This window comes from Peromyscus eremicus, chromosome 23 (genome assembly GCF_949786415.1).
Source record: "Peromyscus eremicus chromosome 23, PerEre_H2_v1, whole genome shotgun sequence".
Lineage (NCBI taxonomy): Eukaryota > Metazoa > Chordata > Mammalia > Rodentia > Cricetidae > Peromyscus > Peromyscus eremicus.
In genome coordinates, this window is record NC_081438.1 from 35,179,528 (window position 1) to 35,205,115 (window position 25,588).

The 25,588-nt window shown below is 47.8% G+C and overlaps 1 protein-coding gene across 1 annotated transcript in view; it reads left to right on the top strand.

The window, feature by feature from the left end:
• Trrap (transformation/transcription domain associated protein) overlaps nucleotides 1-25,588 on the top strand; it is a 94,410-nt gene that overhangs the window by 28,953 nt on the left and 39,869 nt on the right. Inside the window, exons 21-41 of the mRNA XM_059249716.1 lie at nucleotides 1,365-1,565; nucleotides 2,632-2,783; nucleotides 5,094-5,293; nucleotides 7,291-7,508; nucleotides 7,614-7,811; nucleotides 8,552-8,812; nucleotides 9,454-9,615; nucleotides 10,637-10,733; nucleotides 11,969-12,090; nucleotides 12,320-12,490; nucleotides 13,501-13,569; nucleotides 17,893-18,012; nucleotides 19,689-19,808; nucleotides 20,719-20,883; nucleotides 20,968-21,149; nucleotides 21,664-21,862; nucleotides 22,246-22,374; nucleotides 22,775-23,041; nucleotides 24,133-24,339; nucleotides 24,472-24,630; nucleotides 24,728-24,859. Of these exons, the coding sequence (XP_059105699.1) occupies nucleotides 1,365-1,565; nucleotides 2,632-2,783; nucleotides 5,094-5,293; nucleotides 7,291-7,508; nucleotides 7,614-7,811; nucleotides 8,552-8,812; nucleotides 9,454-9,615; nucleotides 10,637-10,733; nucleotides 11,969-12,090; nucleotides 12,320-12,490; nucleotides 13,501-13,569; nucleotides 17,893-18,012; nucleotides 19,689-19,808; nucleotides 20,719-20,883; nucleotides 20,968-21,149; nucleotides 21,664-21,862; nucleotides 22,246-22,374; nucleotides 22,775-23,041; nucleotides 24,133-24,339; nucleotides 24,472-24,630; nucleotides 24,728-24,859 (3,531 nt within the window). The remainder of the gene's footprint in view (nucleotides 1-1,364; nucleotides 1,566-2,631; nucleotides 2,784-5,093; nucleotides 5,294-7,290; nucleotides 7,509-7,613; nucleotides 7,812-8,551; nucleotides 8,813-9,453; nucleotides 9,616-10,636; nucleotides 10,734-11,968; nucleotides 12,091-12,319; nucleotides 12,491-13,500; nucleotides 13,570-17,892; nucleotides 18,013-19,688; nucleotides 19,809-20,718; nucleotides 20,884-20,967; nucleotides 21,150-21,663; nucleotides 21,863-22,245; nucleotides 22,375-22,774; nucleotides 23,042-24,132; nucleotides 24,340-24,471; nucleotides 24,631-24,727; nucleotides 24,860-25,588) is intronic.

Consider the following 25,588-nt stretch of genomic DNA (forward strand, 5'->3'; position numbering starts at 1 on the left):
AGAGAAGCTGGATTTTGCTTGGTGGGAGGAAATGTACCAAGATTCCGTGTTAAGCTTGAATCTGGCTGGTTCCTACCAATGAGTGTTGTGATGGAAGTTAAGAAAATAGACCTAATTTTGAGACATGAGTCATTCAGATGAGCAACGGGCAATGTACACAGTGTTCTGCAGTAGGCTGTACAAGTATTTGCCGTGCAGAGCACAGCTGAGCTTATTAACCCTCCAGTCCTGCTTCAGACGATATTACAAAGATCCAGCATACTGAGGCTTTAAGACAGTGTGTGCTGAGCAGAGCAAAGGTGGGCTTTATGTGACCTTTGCTTGTTGGTCTCTCATAATGTGCTAATGTTGTTGTTGTTTTGGGTTTTGCAGACAGGGTTTCTCTGTGTAGCCCTGGCTGTCCTGGAACTCACCCTGTAGACCAGGCTGGCCTTGAACTCAGAGATCCACCTGCCTCTGCCTCCCGAGTGCTGGGATTAAAGGTGTGCGCCACCAAGCCTAGCTCGTGTTAACATTATTTTATTGGTCATCTTAAAACCCTAAGGTTGGGTCTAAAGATGGCCTGGATGTGGAGGAAGGGCCACTATGGGGATGTAACAAGGTCTCACGTAAGCATTTTGGCAGAGACTAAACCACCCACATGGTGGCCTCGCTGTCCTTCAGGAAGGCTTACTGAGCAAGAAGGGGTTGCAGGAGAGATGTGGTTAAGTTTATGCATATTTAAGGGCATTGCTTGGCCCTTGTGGCTATTTTCTGTTTTTCTTTGCCCCAGCTCTCAGGGACCCTACCATACCTTTGCCCTCCTCTAATGGAATTATTTATTTGTCATGTTTCTAAGTAGAAGAAAAAAGTCCAGGACAAGAATGTTCAGTAGGTCACCCTGAGCCTCATCCCACTTCATACCTGAGAATTGTAGCTTTTGACTCTGACCCTTGAACCTTTTATTTTAAAGATTCATGTACTTTATGTGTATGAGTGTTTGCTTACATGTATTGACATCACATTTGTGTGGTGTCTGAGGAGGCTGGAAGAGGGACTGGGGTTACAGAGTAGTGAGCCAGTGTGTGGGGGCTGGGAACTGAACCCGGGTCCCCTGGAGGAGCCGCCAGTGCTCTTAATTACTGAGCCACCTCTCCATCCCCAACCCTTTGATGTTCTTATTCTGTGACATCTTTTGTATAAAATAGCACCAACGTATGTTTGTTTAGTAAAGTCAGAACTTCCCTGGAGGCGAACAAGACTGTATTAACATTGACTTGTCCCCAAGAGGGGGACAGTTTTCAGGAGGAAGAGTCCTCATGTCTGACAAATTGTGAAGCTTGCCGCCTGGGCAAGCTCTCAATGAAAGTCTGTTCGTATTTTAGGCTTTGTGGCGCACGCTGCGCAACCCTGCAGACAGCATCTCCCACGTGGCCTACCGTGTGCTTGGGAAGTTTGGCGGCAGCAACAGGAAGATGTTGAAGGAGTCCCAGAAGCTGCACTATGTTGTGACTGAAGTTCAAGGCCCCAGCATTACCGTGGAGTTCTCTGATTGCAAAGCCTCCCTCCAGCTTCCAATGGAGAAGGTAAAGTCAGGAGCTACCAAGGGGATCTTGTTTTGCTCTGAGAAGATTGATCTCAATATAAAATAATGAGCATGAGCCTATGTTGAGGGAGGGACTCTCACTCAGCCCAGGAGTTACATGATGATCTGCTTGGCTGGGGAGGGGGCCTGCATAATGCTCGTGGGCCAGTGGAACAGTGTTACACAGGAGTTTAGGACCTTGAGTGAAGGTAGAGTTCTTCCCAATGACCAGCTCACCTGAATTGCTGGTCTGTTGGGATCTTGCTGGGCCTTATTTCCAGGGCCATTGAGAACTCAGATCTCTAATTGTCTCTCACCCCTGGTATACCAGGGCCCAGTTTTCTCCCTTTTTTTTAATCCTAACCCTCCTGTTCTCCTTCCTGGCTCTTTGGAAATGAGTTAGTATAAAATTGTATCTGTGTTCTCTGTCTCTGTTTCTTTCTCTGTGTGTGCGTGTGTCCGCATGCAGATGTGTAAGTTTGGGGGAGCTGGTGGATGGATGGCTTTCTCTTTCAAAGAGCAGTAAAAGCGTAAGAAAGCCATCTTTCAGGTTTCAACTTTAGGGCAGGCAAGCATGTGTACCTTCAAAAGCTCATGAGCTTCAGACCTGGCTGGGTGTGTGAGATGACAGCCTGCCCCACCAGACCTTCCAGTTTGACTTCTGGTTGTCTCCCACTGGTCATTAAACCGTGAAATGAGGGGCTAGGGAGCTGGCTGAGCACTTAGGAGCATTTGCTACTCTTGCTGAGGCTGCAGGCTCAGTTCCCAGCATCCAAGGTGCTGCCCATAACTCCAGCTCTAAGGGATCAGTCACCCTTTGACCTCTGTGGACACTTGTACTCAACGTATGTATTACGTATAGACAGATGCACACAGACACATAATTAAAAATAAAATCTTAAAGCTGGAGTTCCTGTGCGTTTTATCTGGAGCCACACAGCTCCTTATTTTCTTCACTGTCTCCGTTTTCCGAGCTCTTGCTGTGTTGCCTGTAGACTTGCCCTGCTCGGCTCTCCCCAGAAGACAGCTAACAGCACACACTATACATTCTGTGCTTTTTGTCCTAGGCCATTGAGACCGCCCTGGACTGCCTGAAAAGTGCCAACACAGAGCCCTACTATCGGAGGCAGGCTTGGGAGGTGATCAGGTGCTTCCTGGTGGCCATGATGAGCCTGGATGACAACAAGCATGCGCTCTACCAGCTGCTGGCACACCCCAAGTATGTGCTCGGGCCATTCTCTGGGACTGGTGCAGCTTACTACCCAAGTTAGGAACAGAAGTGACTCTCCAGGAGTCCATTAGGAGTGTGCCCCTTTAAGTGGGCAAGGTAGCGTTTAACTTACCAAGTGATGCATCAGGGAAGCCTCTAGAGCCATGGTTCTCAACATGGGGGTCGCGACCCCGGGAGGGAGCAAATGGCCCTTTCACAGGGGTTGCATATCAGATGTCCTATGTATCTGTTACATTATGATTCGTAACAGTAGCAAACTTACAGTTGTGAAGTAGCAATGAAAATAAATTTATGGTTTGGAGTCACCACAGCATGAGGAACTGTATTAAAGGGTCTCAGCATTGGGAAGGTTGAGAACTGTGGTCTTAGAGAAAGTGGAGAGAACATGGGCACCTACAGTAGAGTTGGTCTTAGATCATTTCGTTGTGTGCCCTGCCGTCATAGAGTCCAGGGTCATGTCCCTATGTTTGGCATAGCTTTTTAAAATCTTCTTTTTGTGTTTAGAGACAGGGTCTCATGCAGCTTAGGCTAGCCTCAAACTTAGTATGTGCCTGAGGATTACTTGAACGGTCCTCCAGCTCACAGGTGCTAGGTGACAGGTTTCTTGTACACCAAGCAAGTGCTCTGCTGACAGCCATATTTCAGCCCGTGACAGGTGACAGACCTATTCTCATTCCCACTCCATCACTGATTTACTTCTTATAATTTGGCTTTATTTTGGAGATGGACCTGGAACTCACTGTGTAAGCGAGGTTCATCTCAAACCCACAGATATCCAATTGCCTCTGCCTCCACAGTGCTGATATTAAGGTGTGTGCCACCATTCCTGGACACACACACACAACTTTTAAAAAAATGATCCATATTTTTTTCTGCTTGTGTGTGCAGGTGCCTGGCTGCTGTCTATGCAGGGAGGCCAGAGGACTTCAGGGTCTAGGCTGGCAATCAGCGAGCCCCAGTGATCCTCTTGTGTCACCCCCTTTTCCCCACAGTGCTGCTGTTATAGACATGTGTGGGTCTATACCTGGCTCTTGATGTAGGTTCTAGAGACTGGAACTGAGGTCCTCACGGCTTATACAACAAGCACTCTGAACCACCCAGCCATCTTCCAGTCCCCCATACTTTTTTAGCCCCAGATTTTAAAATGTGTTTACTGTACTCTTAGGTTATATCTTGCCCTGAGGTCTTTGCCATCATCTTTAACCACTGGACAGCTGCAGCCAGCCCCACTTAGCAGGGTCTCTCCTTTGAGAGCTTTACAGAAACCTCCCCACCCCTCTGATTTCTTGTTCTAATCCTCACAAAGGGCCTCCCCGAATTTAGCATGCACAGGCTCATCACAGTTGGATGCAAGCACTCAAAGATGGGCCTGGAGCTTAAGCTCTGGGAGCCTTGCAGATTTCACATGCCAGGCCACAGAGAAAGCAGGCTGTCTCCAGCACCTCTGTGCAGCAGCATTACCATCCATTATACCTGCACTAGCAGTGCCTTCCCAGATACTGCAGTGGGTGACTGGGGAGGCGACTGTAGATGCACTTCTGTAGCAGCAGGGGAAAAAAAAACAACCTTTATTTCTCTTGAAAAAGATGTGTTTTTATTTTGTGTATATGCATGTTTGCCTGTATGTATGTATGTGCACAATGGGCAGCCCGGTGCCCTCAGGCCAGAAGAGGTATCAGATTCCTCGTACAGTTTTTGGATGGTTGTAAGCTGCCGAGTGGATGCTGGGGCTTGAACTCGGATCCTTTGGTGAACCGATGGCTCAGTGTTTAAGAGCACTTGCTGCTCTTTATGCAGACCTGGGTTCAGACTCTGGAACCCACATGGCGGCCCAACAGTCTTTTATGACTCCAGTTCTAGGTGGCCCACAGGTCACCCACTAGGTGGCCCACTGCCCTCTTCTAAAATACATGGACAACAGGTATGCACATGGCGCACATAGGTACATGTAGGCAAAACACACAAAAGCAGAAGTATCTTTAAAAAGAGTGGCCAGTGCTTTTGGCCACTCAGCCATCACAGCAGCCTTGACACGTAAAGTAGGAAATAATGACAAAGTGCTGACTGCCACCATTTCATATTTACTTCCAAATCTGTGCTTACGTTAAGTAGAATATAATTTGCTGTCTCTTGAAACACTGACGAGAATTGTTGAAAATGAAGGCCCTTTCTTGTACCAAATCCTGCTGAAATTGGAGCAAAGATGAAGTTACTCAGGCCACTCTACGTGAGAGCTCTTGTGACCCCAAACTCTGCTCACACACTGGGTGTGGTGATGAATGTAATTCTGTCTTTCAGCTTTACAGAAAAGACCATTCCCAATGTCATCATATCACACCGCTACAAAGCCCAGGACACTCCAGCCCGGAAGACATTTGAACAGGCTCTGACTGGGGCGTTCATGTCCGCAGTCATCAAAGACCTGCGACCCAGCGCCCTGCCCTTTGTAGCCAGCTTGATCCGCCACTACACCATGGTAGCGGTGGCCCAGCAGTGTGGTGAGTTTGGGGCTTGTGGGAGCTCAGCCTGTCGGGACAAACTGTCATGTGAGGATGGCAGGGGCAGAGGCTTCTTCTCTCGTGGCCTTCATTGATGAGTTGGTATCTCAGTGGTGAGCACTGTGCAAGTTATTACCAAGTTTTATCCAACTTAAGTTTCAGGCTCTGATTTTGTGGGAAGTACGTCTGGGTATATTGGACAAACTGTGGGTAAAACAAAAATGGATGGACTACTGAGACAGCTCAGTGATGAAGGTACTTGTTGCCAAGCCTGAGTTCAATCGTCAGGGACCCAAATGCTAGAAGGAGACAACTGACTCTCACAAGTTGTCCTCTGACCTCTACACACAGGCTCCCACGTGCATGCCCTCACACCCACACATGCACACTCAACAGAAAGAAATAATTCACATTAAAACAAGATGGTTTCTCTTCTTCCCCTCTCTAGTTGTGTTGTCTAAGGTGAACCCTCTGCCTCTCTCACTCAGTCCCCTCAGCCAGCTCCTTATGACCCCTTTGTGGTGTTTATGTCTGCCCCTGGCTGTTACCCACATTATTCTTGTTACCCGGGGCCTCTGCTCTGGCGGCTCTCGTGAGCTCACAGTGTTGGCAGGACTACTTGTGTGCGTTCACATTCTTGCAAACTGTGCTTTTACAAAACACAGGAGAAATGTCTGTGGTCCCGCCAGCTGCCACTAAGTTTCTGAAAGCATGCTCTCAGATTTTTGTCTCTTCCCAGAAGGAGTAATAGCTGTAGACCACACTTGAGTAGCATGTCCCCCACTTATTTCACCTCACAGCCCTAGAGCTTGTAGTCAGCAGCGACACTGATGAACTCTGCTCTCTGCATTCTCCTGGCTGGAACAGTCAGAACTGTGGAGCTGAACAGCAGTTGTTTCACAGTGTTTCTCTGTGGTAACATTGTCTTCAAAGTTAATTTGCTAACTTCTGTGTGGTCTAGGCCTGGGGACCCAAGAGACACTGCTTTCAAGTTGTTCTGTGACCATATGTGTTCTAGGGTATAGCTGTCACTTGCTTTTTTTGTTACTGTCTGGAATGGCTGGATCAAGACCCGTCGTTCCCAGGCTGTAGCTGATAATGGTATTTAAAAGAAACTTAATTGTTCTCATTTTAAACTAGCACATCTTTGAGTTTTTAAACATTTATTACTGCTGTGTGTATTTGTGTATGAGTGCGAGCATTTAGTGCCTCACTGAGCTCCTAGAGGTCAGAGGATAGGTTCTTGGGATCAGTTCTCTTTCCCATGAGCCCTGGGGGTTGTATTCAACTCAGGCTTTTGTGGCCAGCGCTTTTACCCGCCCAGCCATCTAGCTGCCTCACATCTTTGTTTCTTTTAAAAGAACCTAGCACCTGCCCTAGCTGAGTAGAACTTAGGGCTTCCTATGCTCCTGCTTCTACTTGGAGAGTTCTGGGGATACAGATGTGTATCGGCAAGTCTGGTTTATACATGCTAGGGCTCTGTGAGTGCTGTGCAAGCATGCTACTGAATCAGCTGTATGCCCAGCCTCATTTTTGAATTTTGACTGAAACAATTGAAAAATGATACAGTGTATTGTTGAAAACATTCAGAAAAACAGCCTTAATGCGAGTTAGACTACTTGATTTTCAAACAGTTGCAGTTTAATGGAGGTTGTTTGAAGTACTAGTTCTGGGGCTGGTGAGAAGGCTCGGCCAGTAAGGGTGCTTACTGCCAAGCCTGAGGACCTGAGTTCAGTTCTTAGAATCTATACCAGGGAAGAAAGAACCATCTCTTGCATTTTGTGCCTGACCTCTGCATGTGTGCCATGGCATGTGGACCATGGCACATGCATGCCCACATACAGTCTACAGAATAATAAAATGTAATTAGGATACCTGTGCTGGCTTCAGTGAGTCCTGAACCTCAGGGGAAAATGAAGCTGAGTTGTAATTGGAAGTCATGCGTGTCCCTATGAGTGACCTCCGCTTTGTTGTGTGCCTGCTCCCTCTCTTTCCAGGTCCTTTCTTGCTACCCTGCTACCAGGTGGGCAGCCAGCCCAGCACGGCCATGTTCCACAGTGAAGAAAACGGGTCCAAAGGAATGGATCCCTTGGTCCTTATCGATGCAATAGCTATCTGTATGGCTTACGAAGAAAAAGAGCTTTGCAAGATCGGGGAGGTGGCCTTAGCCGTGATATTTGATGTGGCAAGCATCATCCTGGGCTCAAAGGAGAGGGTAAGGGCATCTGAACAGTGTCCTCTAAGTTTGAAGGTGCTTCTTCTAGAATCTAGTAGCTTCAGGATGGTGGCACCGTCTTACTCTGGGCTTGTTTCTCTCCAGGCATGCCAGCTGCCCCTCTTCTCCTACATCGTGGAGCGCTTGTGTGCCTGCTGCTATGAGCAGGCCTGGTATGCAAAGCTGGGAGGCGTGGTGTCCATTAAGTTCCTCATGGAGCGGCTCCCACTCACGTGGGTTCTCCAGAACCAGCAGACATTCCTCAAAGCTCTGCTCTTTGTTATGATGGACCTGACTGGAGAGGTAGGTTACCGGTGCCCCCGAGGCTCAGAAGTGGCACTGCTCATGAAGAGCTGATCTGCCTGCAGAGCTTTTGGTCACAGACACTCTCTCCAGCTAAAGACTTTGACACTTGGTCTCATGATAGCATCTGTGGTAGAGGGACAGCTCCTAACTCATGTTATCCCCAGGTACTGTCCCTGTTACCTCGGTTCAGAGTGGATCTGAAGGGAATGCTGCCTGCTGGGCACTGCAAAGGTCCCCGCAGGCGTGGCATTGTTTTTCTTGTTTCTTAGTTTTTGTTTACATACTTTATTGAATGGGGACTTGCCACAGTGTGAGTGTGGGGGGCAGAGAACAACTAGTGGGAGTTTCTTCTCTACCATGTGGGAATCAAACTGGGGTGGTCAGGATGGACAGCAAGCTCCTTTACCCTCTGAGCCTTATTGCTAGCCCCAAGCATGTCATTCATTATTTATGAACCCATGCAGATCCCACTCATCCTGGTAGAATCTGGTGGGCTTTGCCAGGATCTCTGGTTAATGCCAAGGTCATGTCTAGATGACCTTTTCTGAAGGGCAAACAGGAAGGACCTACAAGGAGGTAATTTTCACCCAAATGTGCCAAGTAGATGCTATATAGTGGTCTTTCTCCTTGAAGCTGGCACAGTGGCCATGAGCTCCATCCTCCCAGTGTATGTGTGTAGACTTGGGAGTCTGGTGAGTGGCATCACCCTACATTCCTAAGGTCTCTCCCACCTCCAGGTTTCCAATGGGGCAGTCGCCATGGCAAAGACCACCCTGGAACAGCTCCTGATGAGGTGTGCAACGCCTCTAAAAGATGAGGAGAAAGCTGAAGAGATTGTGGCCGCTCAGGAGAAATCTTTTCACCACGTGACCCATGATTTGGTTCGTGAAGTCACCTCTCCAAACTCGACTGTGAGAAAGCAAGCCATGCATTCGCTACAGGTCCTGGCCCAGGTCACTGGGAAAAGTGTGACAGTGATTATGGAGCCACACAAAGAGGTAAGATTCTGGCTCAGACAGTGGGGCTCTGTGTGCTTCATATCTGAGCTACAAGTACCGCTTGGTTCATGATTTTCTGTCTAATGAGCTCTTGCATATATTCTCCGGAACCTTCGATGTACAGATAGCTGTGTGTGTCCACAACTGTTAGCAAGAATAGAAAGAAGGCTGATTTCCTGGGTGTGTATCAGCGTGTGGAATTTTGTTGTTGTTTTTGTGAGGTCACTCGAGTGTGAGGAGCTAAGTGTATTGACATGGTCTTCACTGTAGCTCTTTTTTTTTTTTTTTTTAAAAAAAAAAAATTTATTTATTTATTATGTATAGTGTTCTGCCTGCATGTATCCCTGCGTGCCAGAAGAGGGCATCAGATCTCATTATAGATGGTTGTGAGCCACCATGTAGTTGCTGGGAATTGAACTCAGGACCCCTGGAAGAGCAGTCAGTGCTCTTAACCTCTGAGCCATCTCTCCAGACCTACACTGTAGTTCTAACATGATATGTCCTCCCCCTAATGAAAGCTTAGGCCTCTGTAATGATTCTTGTCCCAGTTTTCAAAGTGGCTACTGTGGAATATGAAGATGAAAGGCCTTTGCTTTTTGAGGGGCACCTGACGAGTAGCACCCTTGTTTGTTTTTTTCTAGGTCCTTCAGGACATGGTTCCACCGAAGAAGCACCTGTTGCGTCACCAGCCTGCTAACGCACAGATCGGTCTGATGGAGGGCAACACGTTTTGTACAACGCTGCAGCCTCGGCTCTTCACAATGGATCTCAATGTGGTGGAGCACAAGGTGTTCTACACAGAGGTATGTGCGTGCGGGTGTGATGTTGATGACTGACTGCCAGCCTGTGCTTGATGTCAGGCAGCTTTCAGAACAGGCTTGGGCAGCTGCGGAGATAAGCGGCTGTAGCCTGGCACAGCACTTGGAGCAGGTGTGTTGCTCTGGGGATCCAAGGAAAGGTGGTACCCAGAGGTATCAGCCCAGGGTTGCTTTGCTCTGGATTAGCATCTGCAGCTTCAGACACTCATACACATAAAAAAGTAAAACTAAGTTTTTAAAAGAAATGGAAAAGCTTAAAAACTAGTTTTCCAAGACATGAGTAGGGAGAAAGGGGAACTATTAATAGAAAAAGCATGTTGTAGATACTAGACACAAAGGTGCCTATGAGCCACCGAGTGTGGATTTGTAGCTGGTGGCTTCCCAGTGGCCATTGGCATCCCCTGTATCCTTTCCTGTACAGCTGTGGTGATAAAAATAACAGTGGCAAAGAAGAACACTTAGGGGAAAAGGGTTTTTTAGCTCCAGTTCCCACTTATAGTCTATCACTGCAAGCAGGTCCTGGCAGGAATGTAGAACAGTCAGCAGAGAGATGCCTGTGCCCAGGGAATGGCGCTGCCGTGTTCTGGCTAAGGCTTCTTACATTAATTAACATAATCAGGCAGTCCCCCACAAACATACCCACAGGCCTGCCCCATTGAGACTCTTCTTCCCAATTCGACAATTAAAACTAATCATCACAAGGACGTGACACCATGTGGCCTGTGGCCTGTCAGTCCACGGGGAAACACTGACTACTCTAGTGTTGACAGAGAACTGATGGTGTCACAGCCAGTCAGGTGTGATCTAGGGTGGCTTAGCAGAGTTTGACTTTAGGGTAAGGAAGCAGGGCCTCAGTTGATTGTTGAAATTCTTTAGGCTTTGAGTTGAGTTTCTGGATTAATTTTGTTGCAGTGTTTGTGGCAAATTGATGCTGTGTGTAACTCGGAATCTTTCTGTTCCCTGCGGAGAAGTGGGACAAACTGAAAGCTTCTTTTTTCTGTGCTAGCTGCTGAATTTGTGTGAGGCGGAGGATGCGGCTCTGACCAAGCTGCCCTGTTACAAAAGCCTTCCGTCACTCGTGCCTTTACGGATCGCGGCGTTAAGTAAGTGCATGCCTGTGAGAATCAAGCTGTAGAGCGTGGAATGGTCATACAAAGGATCTGGCAACCTTCATCGTAGCTAACCTAAAATGTCTAGTCTTGTGTGGTCTTTCAAAGATAGAATCAGAAATTGTGTTGGTTGTCAAGTTGTACCAACATTGCTAGGATTTAAGTAAATAGTTTTATCTTCAATAAATGGACAATTTCTCTGCATTAAACCCTTATTCTGTGAATTTCTTGAATCAAGCTGGCCTCTAACTCAGAGATCCACCTACCTCTGTCTTCTGAGTGCTGGGATCAAAGGCATGCACCACCACTGCCCAGCCCTTTTTTTTAGATTTATTTTTATTAGTGTGTGTGTCTGTGTGCAGATGCCTGTGGAGGCCAGAACAGGACATTCACTCCCCTAGAGCTGGAATTACAGGAGGTTGTGAGCTAGCCTATGTGGGTTTTGGGAACTGAGGTTGGATCCTTTCTGAGAGCAGTATGCACAGTTAGCAACTGAACTCTCTCTCCCATCCCCTTTAGAGGGTTCTGAATGACAGAAAGAGTGTTTGAATCCCGTTACCTCTCAGTTTTCACCACAAATGAGCTTTAATGAAATGAAAATTCGGGGAAATGTGCTACATCAGGACTGGTTAATCCTTGTCCTAGTTAGGTTTCTGTTGCTGTGGTAAAGAACATGGCCAAAAGCAACTTGGAGGAGAGGGTTTATTTCATCTTACAGTTTACAATCCATGGTGAAGGGAACCTGGAGGCAGAGCTGGAGCAGAGGCCATGGAGGAGTGCTTACTGCCTGCTCCCCATGGCTGCTCAGCCTGCTTTCCGATATACCCCAAGGCTACCTGCCCATGGATGGCATCGCCCACAGTGGGCTGAGCCCTCTCACATTAATCATTAACCAAGAAAGTACCCCACGGACCAATTTAATGGAAGATCGAATATTCTTCTGTCTTTGTTTGTTTGTTTTTTGACACAAGGTTTCCTTGTGTAGTCCTGACTGTCCTGGAACTTGCTGTGTAGACCAGGTTGGCCTTGAACTCAGAGATCACCTGCCCCGGCTCCAAGTGCTGAGATTAAAGGCGTGCACCACCAAGCCCAGCTCTTTTGTCTTTCTCATGGCAGCCAATAGGAGGGAGGGCTAATGGCTTGTCATTGGTAGGATCCTTTAGTGAAGAAAATTACTGAGTTGTTTCTTGGGTGAATAATAAAAACTGTACTTATTTTTCTCCCCAAAGATGCCCTCGCTGCCTGCAATTACCTACCGCAGTCCAGGGAGAAAATCATCGCTGCACTCTTCAAGGCCCTCAACTCCACCAACAGTGAGCTGCAGGAGGCTGGAGAAGCCTGCATGAGGAAGGTGAGTATGTGAGCCACACCTGGAATCCTTGGGCTGCAGCATCTCTGCCCATGTCGTAAAGAATCTTGAAACACAGTAAGGCTGAGCTCCAGTCTGTCAGTACTTCCTGGGATGCCTGAAATCCGTGCTCCCTTTTCCCAAGGGTAAACTGACATTCCCTGTTGGAGTTGGTAAATTCCGTTACTCTGTCTGCCACCTGTTTCTCTGGGTAACTTTCCTTTTTGACTAGTTTTTGGAAGGTGCCACCATAGAAGTCGATCAGATTCATACGCACATGCGGCCTCTGCTGATGATGCTGGGAGATTATCGGAGCTTGACACTGAATGTCGTGAATCGGCTGACCTCTGTTACTCGGCTCTTCCCCAATTCCTTCAACGATAAGTTTTGCGATCAGATGATGGTAAGATATATGGATATAAACTTATTCCATAAAACCCTGAATAAATGAAAAGACTTGTAGAAATAAACAACATTCATACGGTTTAAAATGCAAAAGGTGGCTGGGTATGGTGGTACACTCTTTCATTTAGTACCACTCTTGGGAGACAGGCAGGTGGATTACCGTGAGCTTGAGGCCAGCCTGGTGTACACAGCAAGTTCCAGGCCAGCCAGAGCTACACAGTAAGACATTGTCTCAAAAAAATAAAACAAATTCCAAAAGGTGTAAAAATACTCAGTTTCTCCCCCGCCCTGTCTCCCCTCCCAAAAGTGGCCTGTGTGTCCTTCCAGGTGGTCTGCATTTGTCATAGGACTTGTGACAGTTTTTTCAGGTCTTCAGTCATCTACATGCTTTGTCCATTAGCATACCATTATTTTTTATCGCTGCTCTGGGGCTTCTACATGGTGTTACTGAGCTTCACAACACCTCGTTCATTAACAGATCCCCAAATGGAGTCCTTTCTCCAGCCTCTGATCAAAAGGAATCCATGTTTGTCTTACCTCCCCCCCCCCCCAGGTTCCCTTCAGCCACAGTAGCTGGCAGAGCCCTTGGCGCTCATCTTCCTAGAGCAGAGCCCACTCTCTCTCCCTCCAGCCCCTCAGACGTCCCAGTGTCTACAAGAGCCCCTCAGCCCCAGCCCCAGCCCCACCTCTCATAAATACTCATGGGCTTGTGCACAGCACGGACCTTGAAGCTCCTGGTCCAGATGAAGTCTCTGCTTCCTCCCCAGTCTGGCACGGAATCCAGACAACAGTGGTGGGAACTGGAACTCTGGTGCCAGTCAGGATGCCTCCAGCTGAAGCTCAGCCTTTTGTTCCAGAACAAGACCCCACACCTGTCAGTCTCTTGCTGGATGACTAGACTGTTTCTGTAATGGGAGCACAGGGAGATCAATGACTGCAGGTTTCTGCTGAAGGGCAGGATTTCCCGGGAAGTTGTTCTGAGGATGTGGTTTTTCCTCTTTTCAACAGCAACATCTGCGCAAGTGGATGGAAGTGGTGGTCATCACCCACAAAGGGGGCCAGAGGAGTGACGGAAACGTGAGTGACTAGCTTGTTTGTGGGAGGGTGCCCACGCTCTACAGCTGATATTGGCAGTTAATGGTGATGCACGCCAGAAATAGAGATCACAGTTGATGTGCAGTGTGCTGTAGTGCTCCTAATGGCTGAACAACCTCCTTTATGTTTCTTTCCGATCTCCCTTTTGCTCATTTTAATGTGACGTTTCTGTTGACGAGCATTCCAGAAGTATACAGTATGCTTCCATTTTACTAGCCTCTGTAAGGTTGTATCTTCTCTATTGTTTGTTACATGGTGGTCCTTCCCAGCCAGTTTTCCTTTCCATTGCTTCCCTTCGCTCAGCAGTTGGCAGTCACTTCCTGGTGTCTAACTAAGTGCCCGATAGCAACAAAATTTGTTGGGACTTACTAAAGCATTCCATGAATACCTGCATGGGTATTTTCTAGGAACAGCCTCCTCGCACCTCTGTTGTTTATTACAAATGAAATGACTAGCGCACACAGCAAATCGACATTGTTTCCAGGGAAACTAATATAACTAAGTATCTGATGTCTGGCCTGAAAGTCTCTTGTCTCTTAAAAATGCCAGCTTTTTTGCTGTTTTGACTCTAAAATTGTATATGCTAATTTTTACAGTATTTTCTCTAAGTATGATAGTGGGTCCCTCACCGGACCCCCCTGGGCATGGCTCTTGTCCCCTGTGCTTCCTTGTTGGATGCGTTGCCTCAGTCCAACCCGGAATTTTTTTTTTTTTTTTTTTTGGCTTTACTGTGTCGTTTGTTTTGAACGTCCTGTATTCAAGGTGTTTTGTTTCTGTGTCCTGTTTCTACTGCTTCTGAGGTGCCAGCTAAGCAGAGGTCAACCAGGATTTTAAACTTCTTTCCTGTAAGGCCCATGGGAAGATTTCTTACTTGTATATTAAAAATCCAATGAGGTCAGGTAGGAGAGTAGAGCAGAGAGAGCTGATGGAGCCTGAGCCCTGGGGTGGGTGTAGCCAGACTCTGCTGGTTCTCCCATCTCATCGCTTAGATACCCACACAGACCTTCAAAAAATAAACTGGATCTTAAAAAACACATAGTCAGTTCTAGAAAAGACATTTAAATTAACTCTCCAAAATCAGAGGGCCCATGAGATGGTTTAGCTAGTTAAAGGCTCTAGTCATGAATCCTGACAACCTGAATTCAGTCCCTGGGACCCTAAAAGTTGTCTTCTGACTTCCACAACATACCCTGGTGTGTGCCTGCATCCAATAAATGAATGTACTAAGAAAAATGTTTAAGAACAACAACAAAAAGCCGGAAATCTAATGTGTGAGTAAATTACTTCTATTGGGTTAAAACAATACTATGAACTTTTGTAGAATGTTATTTGGAGGTATGGGTTGAGAAAGCAGGGTATAGACATGTCCCCATGCATGGGGCACTGTCCTTGTGCAGTGAGTGCCCTGCGTGAACAGCGGGGCAGAGTGGGTGACCATGGCTTTATTATTTCCACCCAGGGCCAGGCCACTGCTCAGCTCTTGAGTTCTTAGTTAGACGCCATACTTGAATACATGCATAGCTGATTGAAAGATAAACACAAGCTCCTCTGTAATTTGATTTCTCTGGGGATGGAGCTTTGGTATCTTCCATGTCTTGGTGGCCTCTTTGACACTAAGCCTACACAGACCATGTGTGACACCTGTGCACACACCCACAGTGCTGGTTTACAGAGACTGCTTGACCACATAGCCCACCTCTGGGGACGCTCTAGTTTTTTCTCTGTTGCTGTGATAAAATACTCTGACCAAACACAAGTAATGGAGGAAAGAATTTATTTCAGTTTATAGCTTAACACACCATCACTGAGGGAGTCAGGGCAGGAACGTGAAGCAGAACCCGTGGAGGAACACAATTTGCTAGCTTGTTCCCAGACTGGCTCCCATGATACCACCCACAGTGGGCTGGGCCCTCCTGTACCAGTTAATGGAAGCAATTCTCCACAGATATGCCCACAGGCCAGACTGATGTGGGAAGTCCCTCAGGTGAGACACTAGGCTGTCTCAGGTTGGCAGTTAATGCTCTGCGGGGGAGGGTGTTGCACTAATGGCCAAGTGCTCTTCCTGGGTTAGGGGCTTAGACATGCCTGGGGGATGAGGCTGTAGTGCCTGGTTCTCTCCTGCTGAGCTGGGGAAGAATTTTTCTCCTTGTTTTTAAAACTGTTTCAGCACTTGACATAAAATCTTGAATTATTCACTCTGAGAAGGAAGTCTTTAAAGTGTGTTTGCATACAACAAAGTCTTACCATTTCTCTCCTTGCACAAGAATTCTGGAAAGGTCAATTTTAACTTCTGACTTAGGAAGGGACCCCAGTCTGTGAGACCCTGTACAAGGGCTGCTGACATAGGAGGGTGGAAGGCGTGCCTTCTGCTTCAGAGCGGCTAACTACTGTGTGCTTTCTGATTATCGTGCCTGTACTGTCTTGTTAACCCCAATAACCCTGCCTGTGTTTGAGTATGTGGGAAGTTTCTCTGTCAATGACATCAATAGAAAAAGATGATTTTCCTCCCCATCCTCAGGAGAGCATTTCAGAGTGCGGGAGGTGCTCCTTGTCTCCATTCTGTCAGTTTGAGGTGAGAGCAACCTTATCTAAGTCAGTTATGACTTGCAATGTGAAGAACACTTTTGATTTTTCCTTTTTCTTGTCTCCTTACCGTTTGGTTGCCCGTTTTTTCATGCTGTGCCTTTTGTTTTGGTTCAGCCTGCCATGGAAGGGGTAGAGGTGAGAACTGCAGTGCAGCTGCAGGAGGGGGTCGTTGTCGCATTGGTTTTGCCGTGACTTTGTTAGCTGTGTTGTGACCCTGTAGTGGACAGAGTGCCTTGTGCCCTTGAGTGCGGTGACCTGTACTGTCTTGTCTGTGGCGGAGCTGTCGTAGTATCATTGCTGTGAACTGTCCGGATGCCAAGCATGTTCTTCTCTCTCTATTAGGACATTTAAGCCAGATCCTAAGTTCTTGTGTTTTCTGTGTGTCAGAATTGCAGTCTCTCAATGCTAGCTGAGACTGAACAGACTCCCCTGTCCTAATGTCATGACAAGTGCAGGCCTCCAGCAGCCTCCTGAGAAGAATCCTCACAGGATGTCCAGGCCTGCCACAAGTTGGGGATGATTGCACCCTCTGTCCCTTGACGACTCACCAGTTCCCTCAGACTAGAAAGAAGCTGTTCTCCTAACACACACACCTGCTCTCATGCATACCCACACACTGATACAGTTACAGCACTGTGTCCTTGGACAGCCGAGCTCAGCTTCCCCTTCTCTGCAAAATGGGGATGAGAACACCTTCTGGCAGTCTTAACAGAAAGCAAAGGAGAATTTTTCAGTATTTCTGCTGAAAAAAAAAATTATATGGCATGAATTACCATTGTTTAAATGTAACTCCAGGAGAGAGTATGCTCTCTTTAAAGCCTTAAAAGTGAGGTAGAGTGATACTGAGCAGTTTATTTACAGCTCGCTTCCTGCTTTGATGTTTAAGCAGCATCTCATCCTTGCATCAGGCTCCTGCTGGCCAGTGTCTGTCATCCCCATTTTGTCCCTAAGAGCCACAGACACAGCTCACACATGGAACATGGTGGCGCCTCTGGGCTCTTCCCTACCTAGCAGCCAGGGAGAAATGTCCCTTAACAGCAGAAGAAAAACTGGCCTGAGACTGGGGTGTTGGGATGACCCTTGGAGCAGCCCAGCACCGAGTGGTCTGCACATGGTACAGTGCAAAGCTCAGGAGCCCCCACACACTAACAAGACCCAGCACAGCCATTTGTCAGCTTTTCTCTAGCCTGGCTGACAGATGCTCATCACCAATCCCAGTCATTACTCACTATGGGGTTTAGTTTCTGGATAAACATTTTTTTTTTTTTTTTAACTTCCTTGAAGGCTGGGTTTTGAGGGCAGAAAGATTCTGTGCTCTCAGAACTTGGTGTCTTAGCAGTACACATGACAAGTGGATGGCACTCTCACACCTCGGGATGACTGAGGGTCCCTGCCTCCATGAGAAGGGCTAGCTAGGTGACACAGGGTCAGCTCTGCCACTTGTCAGTGTCCTGAAAACAAAAGGCATAATACACACATCAGGCACACTGAGCCCTATCCCCCAGAGACAGATGAGCTGAAGGTCGAGGGCAGTGAGTTTCCTCAGGACAAAACAGAGTTGTGATGTCATCCTGGTAAGTTGTGGCTTTTCCATGTTGACTCTTTGCTTCGGTGGCCAGCCTTGTGAATGTAGCTAGATGGTAGCAGGGTCTGTAGTGATTGCTCTCTCCATTCACGAAGCTCATTGACCTGTTTATGGTTTCTGATTTTATTCATTAGGAAATGAAGATTTGCTCGGCGATTATAAACCTTTTCCATCTGATCCCAGCTGCACCTCAAACGCTGGTCAAACCTTTGTTAGAGGTTGTGATGAAGACGGAGCGCGCCATGCTGATTGAGGTACGGCCAGACTGCGGGTTACTTCTGATTTGCCTTCCATCTATTGCTTGTAGTATTTTTATTTTGTAATTTATTTTAAAATGTATTCACTTGACAGTTTCATACCATATGCAATACATTCTGATCATATGTAGCCCTTCATACTCCCTCCAATTTCATGTCTTTCTGTTGTGTTGTGTTGTGACCTACTGAGTTTGACCAGACCACCTTCATAACGCTGTTAACATGTTCCTGTGTGAACTGGAGCGTGGGCAAACACACCAGTAGCTGTGTGGCTGAAAACGGTTTTATTTAGTTAGTTTTGGTGGTTTTTTTCCTTCAGTTTAGACTTTGTGTCTTAAAAATCAATTGAAGGGGCTGGAGAGATGGCTCAGTGGTTAAGAGCATTGGCTGCTCTTCTGGAAGACCGGAGTTCAGTTCCCAGTTCCATGCATGGCAGCTTACAACTGTCTGAAACTCTAGTTCCAGGGGATCTCATATCTTCACACCAACGCACAGAAAATAAATTTAAATAGATTATTAAAAAAAAAAAAAGAACTGTTCCCTTTAAGGGGGATTTATGTAAAAAGAATCAATTGAATTTGTTTTTTGACAATTTCATACATGTATATATAGTACATCATGATTAATTTCACCCAGCACCCTTTCTTACCTCCCTCCCGCTCCTGTCAATCCTCCCTCCTACCAACAGCCTCTTTCTTTGGTATTGTTTTGTGACCCATCGAGTTTAACCAGGACCGACCTAGTGACCACAGGCATGAAATGATCCACTGGAACCTGGTGGGCTCACTAGTCATGTCAGTCATGAAGATCGTGACACCCTCATCTCCCAGAATCCATCAGTAGCTAATAGTCCTGCAGAGAGGGGTGGGGCCCATGAGATACAGCTTTGTCCGTGACTGCCTATCGACAGGCCCACTCCTATGCAGCCTCAGCCCCTGTGAGATCACCACCGAGTTGGTTAGGCCCCATCCATCTCCCTGTTTCTGACTTACATGTTTTATTTTTCTGTTGCTGATTTCACAACCACCTCTGCGCCCTAGAGGGGATAGTGAGAATGCCCTGTTTAGGACTCATCTCTCCTTACTCTCGACACCTTGAGCTGCCTGAGTCTCTACATCATTGGGGTTTTTTTGTTTGTTTGTTTTTTGTTTTTTCTTCTTGGGAGCTGAGGACCAACCTCTACCACTGAGCTAAATCCCCAACCCCCGTCTTTGTTGTTAGTTATAGAGAGACCTTCTCTGATTAAGGCTGAGAGGAGCGTGTGTCTGGCATTGGGGTCAACATGGGGTCTTTTTTAAAAAACAAAACAGCAATTGCTGGAAAGCACCATTTTTTTCCTTGCCTGTTTGTGTGTTGTGTGGGCATACACATGCCACAGTGTAAGTGTGGAGGACAGAGAACAACTTGTGGGTCTTCCTAAGTATTCCAGCTGTATGTACTTAAACTTGGAGCCATTCTCTGCACTTAGCTTCCCAAGCGCTGGGACAACAGGACTGCTCTGCTGTGCCTGGCTCATTTTGTTAAAATGCTTTGCATGAGAAAAATGGATAATATAAGGATATTGGTATTAATACTTAGTTACGGTTGGAGGGGGTTGCATTGTTACCGTGGTGACTGCTGGAATGGCCTTAAGAAGGATGGTGTAGGTTGCATTTCTGCCCTGTGTTTTGTAGGCGGGCAGTCCATTCAGAGAGCCTCTTATCAAGTTTCTGACGCGGCATCCCTCGCAGACAGTAGAGCTGTTCATGATGGAAGCAACACTGAACGACCCCCAGTGGAGCCGAATGTTCATGGTAGGAACCTGTGTGACTGTTGTGGGTCCCTGCAGAGTGCTGTCAGCCAGTGTGCTCAGCCTCAAAAGGCTCATGTGTCGCCACTGAGTGTCCTGGCTTTGTGTTTCTCAGAGGTCTGGATGTCAGGAACATCTGCAAAGCTGCAACCCAAGAGTTAGTTGGGAGGATTTGGGTGGTTGTAACAAACGAATACAGTTAGGCTTATAAATTCACAACCCAAAAATGGGATTGCTGTTGGAAAATGCCACTTTTTTCTTACTATATTTATGCGTGTGTTTATGCATGTGTTTATGCCATATTGCATCTATAAAGGTCAGAAGATAGCTTTCAGGAATTGGATATTTCCATCCACAACGTGTCTCCCAGAAATCAAACTCAGGTCGTCAGGCTCAGTGGCAGCTTCTTTACCCACTGAGCTGATTTGTTGGTCCTGAAAGCATCCTCCTGTTGTTTTTTAAGATTTATTTACGTATGTGGATGCCTTGTCTGCATGTACATCTGCACACCAGAGGAGGGCCTTGGATCTCATGGGACTACAGTTATAGATGGTTGTGAGCCACCATGTGGGTGTTGGGATTTGAACTCAGGACCTCTGGAAGGAAGAGCAGATGTGGTTTTAACTGCTGAGCCATCTCTCCAGCCCAGCATCTTTTTGTTTTTTAACTTTTTGGAGGGGGCGTTCTCTGTGTAGCTCTGGCTGTCCTGGGACTGGCTGTTCTCTGTCTCCTGAGTGCTGGGATTAAAGGTGAGCACCACCACTCCCAGCCAGCAACAGCTTTTCTGAAAGGAGGCTTTTGTTCTTGTTTGCCTTTTTGAAGAAATGACCAGCCAGGAGTGGTAGGAATTGTATCTTCCCACCTTTGTGAGTTGGATCTGATCCAAGCAGCCTTCTTCATTCTTTTACTTTCAGAGTTTCTTAAAACACAAAGACGCCCGACCTCTGAGGGATGTGTTGGCAGCAAACCCCAACAGGTTCATCACCTTGCTGCTGCCTGGTGGAGCACAGACCGCGGTCCGCCCTGGCTCACCCAGCACCAGTAACATGCGCCTGGACCTCCAGTTCCAGGCCATCAAGGTAGCACATCTTCATGAGAACCCAAAGCCCCTTTGGTCAAGCAGAGCTGCAGGCCCCTGGTGGTGATCTCCTCTCTCCTTACAGATCATAAGCATCATAGTTAAAAACGATGACGCCTGGCTGGCCAATCAGCACTCTCTGGTGAGCCAGCTGAGGCGAGTGTGGGTAAGTGAGACCTTTCAAGAAAGACACCGCAAAGAGAACATGGCCGCCACCAACTGGAAGGAGCCCAAGCTTCTGGCCTTCTGTCTGCTGAACTATTGCAAGTAGGTGCATTGACTTCCTCTGTCCAAAAACCTAGATTGTGGCCTTGTCACTGATGTGCCTGGTCTACAGATCCTTGGATAGTGTGGTCAGATTTGTTACAGATGGTGGGTGGTAACTCAAGTCTTTAAAATGTGAGTCAAGGGTCTGAGGAGGGCAATTCAATGATTTGCACCCATGAGGGCCTGAGTTTGGATCCCCAGCAACCCATAGAAATGGCAGCCTGGCTGTAATTCCAGCCTGAGAAGGCAGAGAGCAAAGATGGGATCCCCAGGGCAAGCTGGCTAGCAAGATTGACCCTAATCAGTGAGTTCCAGGTTTGAAGGAGAGAAAAGCAATCTGAGATGATTTAAGACATCGAGCTTGGGCCTCCTACACACATGTAAAATCATGCGTACACACATGCATGCCACACAGATGAGAAATGGAAAAAGACAGGGAAAAGGCGCAAACCTGGGTTTTGTCTAGTTACAGAGTTAGCCCTAAGCTAACCTCTTCTTTGTCCTGGCCCTTCAGAAGGAACTATGGAGACATAGAGCTGCTGTTCCAGCTACTCCGAGCCTTCACTGGTCGCTTCCTCTGCAACATGACCTTCTTGAAAGAATATATGGAAGAAGAGATCCCCAAGAATTACAGCATCGCTCAAAAGCGCGCCCTCTTCTTCCGCTTCGTCGAGTTTAATGACCCCAACTTTGGAGATGAACTGAAAGCAAAGGTGAGCCCATCCTTACCAGGAGGTGGGGGCACGTGCCAGGGCTCTTCCCGAACCGCCGCAGCGCTGCAGAGGCTTACGTAGTGGGCTGGTGAGTGGTCTTGCTGAAGCCACTGCTGAGTGACCAGACAGCTCCTTTCCGTGTATTCAGAATAGCTTGTCTGAAGGGAGGAGGGAAGGCCAGGCTGAGGTGGGCACTCCTTCTGAAGTTTCAGGCTGCCTCTGGCAGTTGCCATTTGACTAGAAGTCAAGGTGAACAGTTGCTCTTGATCAGGTCCTACCTTGATGATGCAGGATGCTTCTGCTTTGCCCACCCCACCCCCACCCCCACATCACCACAAAAAGTTCGCACAGCTCTGTTCCACTTCATGTTTTTCTTTCCCTAGGTTCTGCAGCACATCTTGAATCCTGCTTTCTTGTACAGCTTTGAGAAGGGGGAAGGAGAACAACTCTTAGGACCTCCTAATCCAGAAGGAGACAACCCAGAGAGCATTACCAGTGTGTTTATAACCAAGGTGGCGTCCCCAGGAGCACCTCTGTGTGGCGAGCCCTTGCAGATGGGTGAATGTGTATGCCTGTGGTAGGGGTTTGTGGGAATGAGGTTTTCCTTGGGGCTCCCTCACCTCACATGTGTGTCTGTGTCTGTGTGTCTGTCTGTCTGTCTGTCTGTGTATGTGTGTGTGCACACACACGTATGAATACAAATTGAGGTCAGAGGACAATTTGAGGGAGTTCAGTCCTTCTACCATGTGGCTTACAGGACTTGAACCCAGGTTGTAAGCCTTGGCAACAAGTGTCTTTATCCATTGAGCCATCTTTCCAGCCCGCAAAAGAATATTTTAAGGTTTATTTTTTAAGGATCAGACTTGTATGATCATAATAAAAATCTAAAGTGAGTTCCTGCTTCCATGTCAGGTCCTGGACCCTGAGAAACAAGCAGACATGCTGGATTCCCTGCGTATCTACCTCCTGCAGTACGCCACGTTGCTAGTGGAGCATGCCCCCCACCACATCCATGACAACAACAAGAACCGCAACAGCAAGCTGCGCCGTCTGATGACCTTCGCGTGGCCTTGCCTGCTCTCCAAGGCCTGTGTGGATCCCGCCTGCAAATACAGCGGACACCTGCTGCTGGCGCATATCATCGCCAAATTCGCCATTCATAAGAAAATCGTCCTCCAGGTGCCTCGCAGGGCTCCCTCTGTCCCCTCATGTTCTTCCCTGGTCTCCCACGGTACTCCTTGCTGTCTGGACAGTCATCTGCTCCTTTCCTGTCATCCTCTCAAAGACTTTAAAAAACAAACCAAAACGGTGGGGAGTTACCCATTCCTGCCTTACAGAAACTATAAGAAACCATCACTCTCGGACTCTCTTAATGAATAATCAAAACTGTAGTGGAAAACAGTTGAGGATGATGTCCCGGGAGTTGATGAGACAGGTCCTAACCTGCCAGTGGTCCTCCTGCTTGACAGTCCCCAGGTGGAAGCCATTATGAACAGGGACAGGAGTTGAGTTTGAGAAGAAAGTGCAGAGCAGGAAAGGTGGTGTCAGAGTACACCCCAGGGTGCTCACTGGAGCAGCACCAGTGTTTGTAACCGAAGACCTGTGGTAGTGTGTGTTTTCACATTGAGAAACCGGGAGGGCTTTAAAGACAAACTCCACGGTGTGAGCCACCCCATCCCGGGATGCTTGCTCTGCCATCCCGGGATGCTTGCTCTGCCGCGTGTTTCTTTTCAGCCTTGCTCACGGCCCCCTCAGACACCCCTGCTCACATCACACCTCTACTCACATCCCCTCAGACACCCCTGCTCGGTGCATTCAGCTTTCTGATTTTGAACTGTTTATTTCACTTTGCTGTTTCTGTGTGTGTGTTGAAGAGAGAGAGAGATGTATGTGGGGGTGCTTACAAGACAACATCGTGAGTTGTTTCCTTTATCTTTATGTGGATTCTAGGGGTTAAACTCAGGTCGTCAGGCTTATGTGGCCCTTAATGTGCCTAGTCATCTTGTGGGCTTCTAGTTCTGACCTTCCTGTAAAACAACCTTAAAAATATTTTATGTAGGAGAGTTTGGCCTGCATGTATGTATATGTATATGTATGTGTGTGTGTGTGTGTGTGTGTGTGTGTGTACATACATGGTATGTGTGCATTATGTGTTTATGTATATGTGCATGTCCATACATACACATACAAACATGTATCATGTGTATGCAATGTACACAGAGAACAGAAGAGGGCATCAGATGCCCTGGAACTGGCATTTCTTTTTCTAGGTTTTCCACAGTCTTCTCAAGGCTCACGCAATGGAAGCCCGAGCGATTGTGAGACAAGCGATGGCCATTTTGACCCCAGCCGTGCCAGCCCGCATGGAGGACGGCCACCAGATGCTGACGCACTGGACCAGGAAGATCATCGTGGAGGAAGGCCACACGGTCCCACAGCTGGTGCACATTCTCCACCTCATAGTGCAGCACTTCAAAGTATGTGAAGGGACAGCAGGGGTGCATGGGGCAGTCTCAGATGCTGGCTGCAAGCCCCTGCTTTTTCTATGACAGGGGTGGCCACTCACCTTTCAGTAAAGGCTAAGGCCGTGTTGGCCCCTGTGTCTGCAGGTATACTACCCGGTGCGGCACCACTTGGTACAGCACATGGTCAGTGCCATGCAGAGGCTGGGCTTCACCCCCAGTGTCACCATCGAGCAAAGGAGGCTGGCTGTGGACCTGTCTGAAGTCGTTATCAAGTGGGAGCTGCAGAGGATCAAGGACCAGCAGGTAGGACTCTCGGCCTTTGCTGTCATCTCTCACTGCTCTTGCACTTCTCCTGGGAACCAGTCAATAAAATCTGGTGTGTCTGTGTGTTTTCACACAGCCGGATTCTGACATGGACCCAAACTCGAGTGGAGAGGGCGTCAACTCTGTGTCATCCATTAAGAGAGGACTGTCTGTAGATTCTGCACAGGAGGTGAAACGCTTCAGGGCAGCCACCGGGGCCATCAGTGCAGTAAGAATTTGTGCTTTCCTCCGTGTACCCGCCGTCCTCCGGGACGCTGCATCTCGGCCATGCATGTCGAGCCATGCATGTTCTTGGGCCACCTGCTCAAGAGCAGCTGGGAACTGCAATGGCCCCAGGGCACAACACTCACCGGAGGTCCTTCCCGTCTCCTGACGTTCCCCTTCACTGGCGTAGGACCAGCAGGAGTCTGCTAGTTATTTGCAATAAAGGCCACAAGAGGACGTTGGGGTGTCACAGCCTAGGCTCTACAGTGCGAGGCTGAGAACACGCCTGTTGATGGAGTGCTTGCTTAGAGTCTAGCAGTAGGGCTTGGGGTGAGCGCCCAGTAGACACCTGCTGGGGTGGGGTGGCTCAGTGGTAGAGCACCTGCCTAGGATGTCTCTGTGAAGGACTGGAGGTATGGCTGACTAGAGAGAGCTTGCCCAGCATGTGTAAGGCTCTGAGTCCTGCTCATAGCAAACCAGAAACCAAAACAACACTCTTGAAGTGAAAATGTTGAGAATATGTTCACTATGCCCACTTTTTTGTTGTCGTTGAGTTTTTTTAGACGGCGTTATTCTGTGTAGCCCTGGCTGTACTGGAACTTGCTCTGTAGACCAGACTGGCCTTGAATTCAGAGATCTGCCTGTCTCTGCCTCCTGAGTGCTGGGACTAAAAGCAAGCGCCACCACTGTCCAACCACTTTCTTTTTAAAAGGACGACTCATCTGGTTTTTTA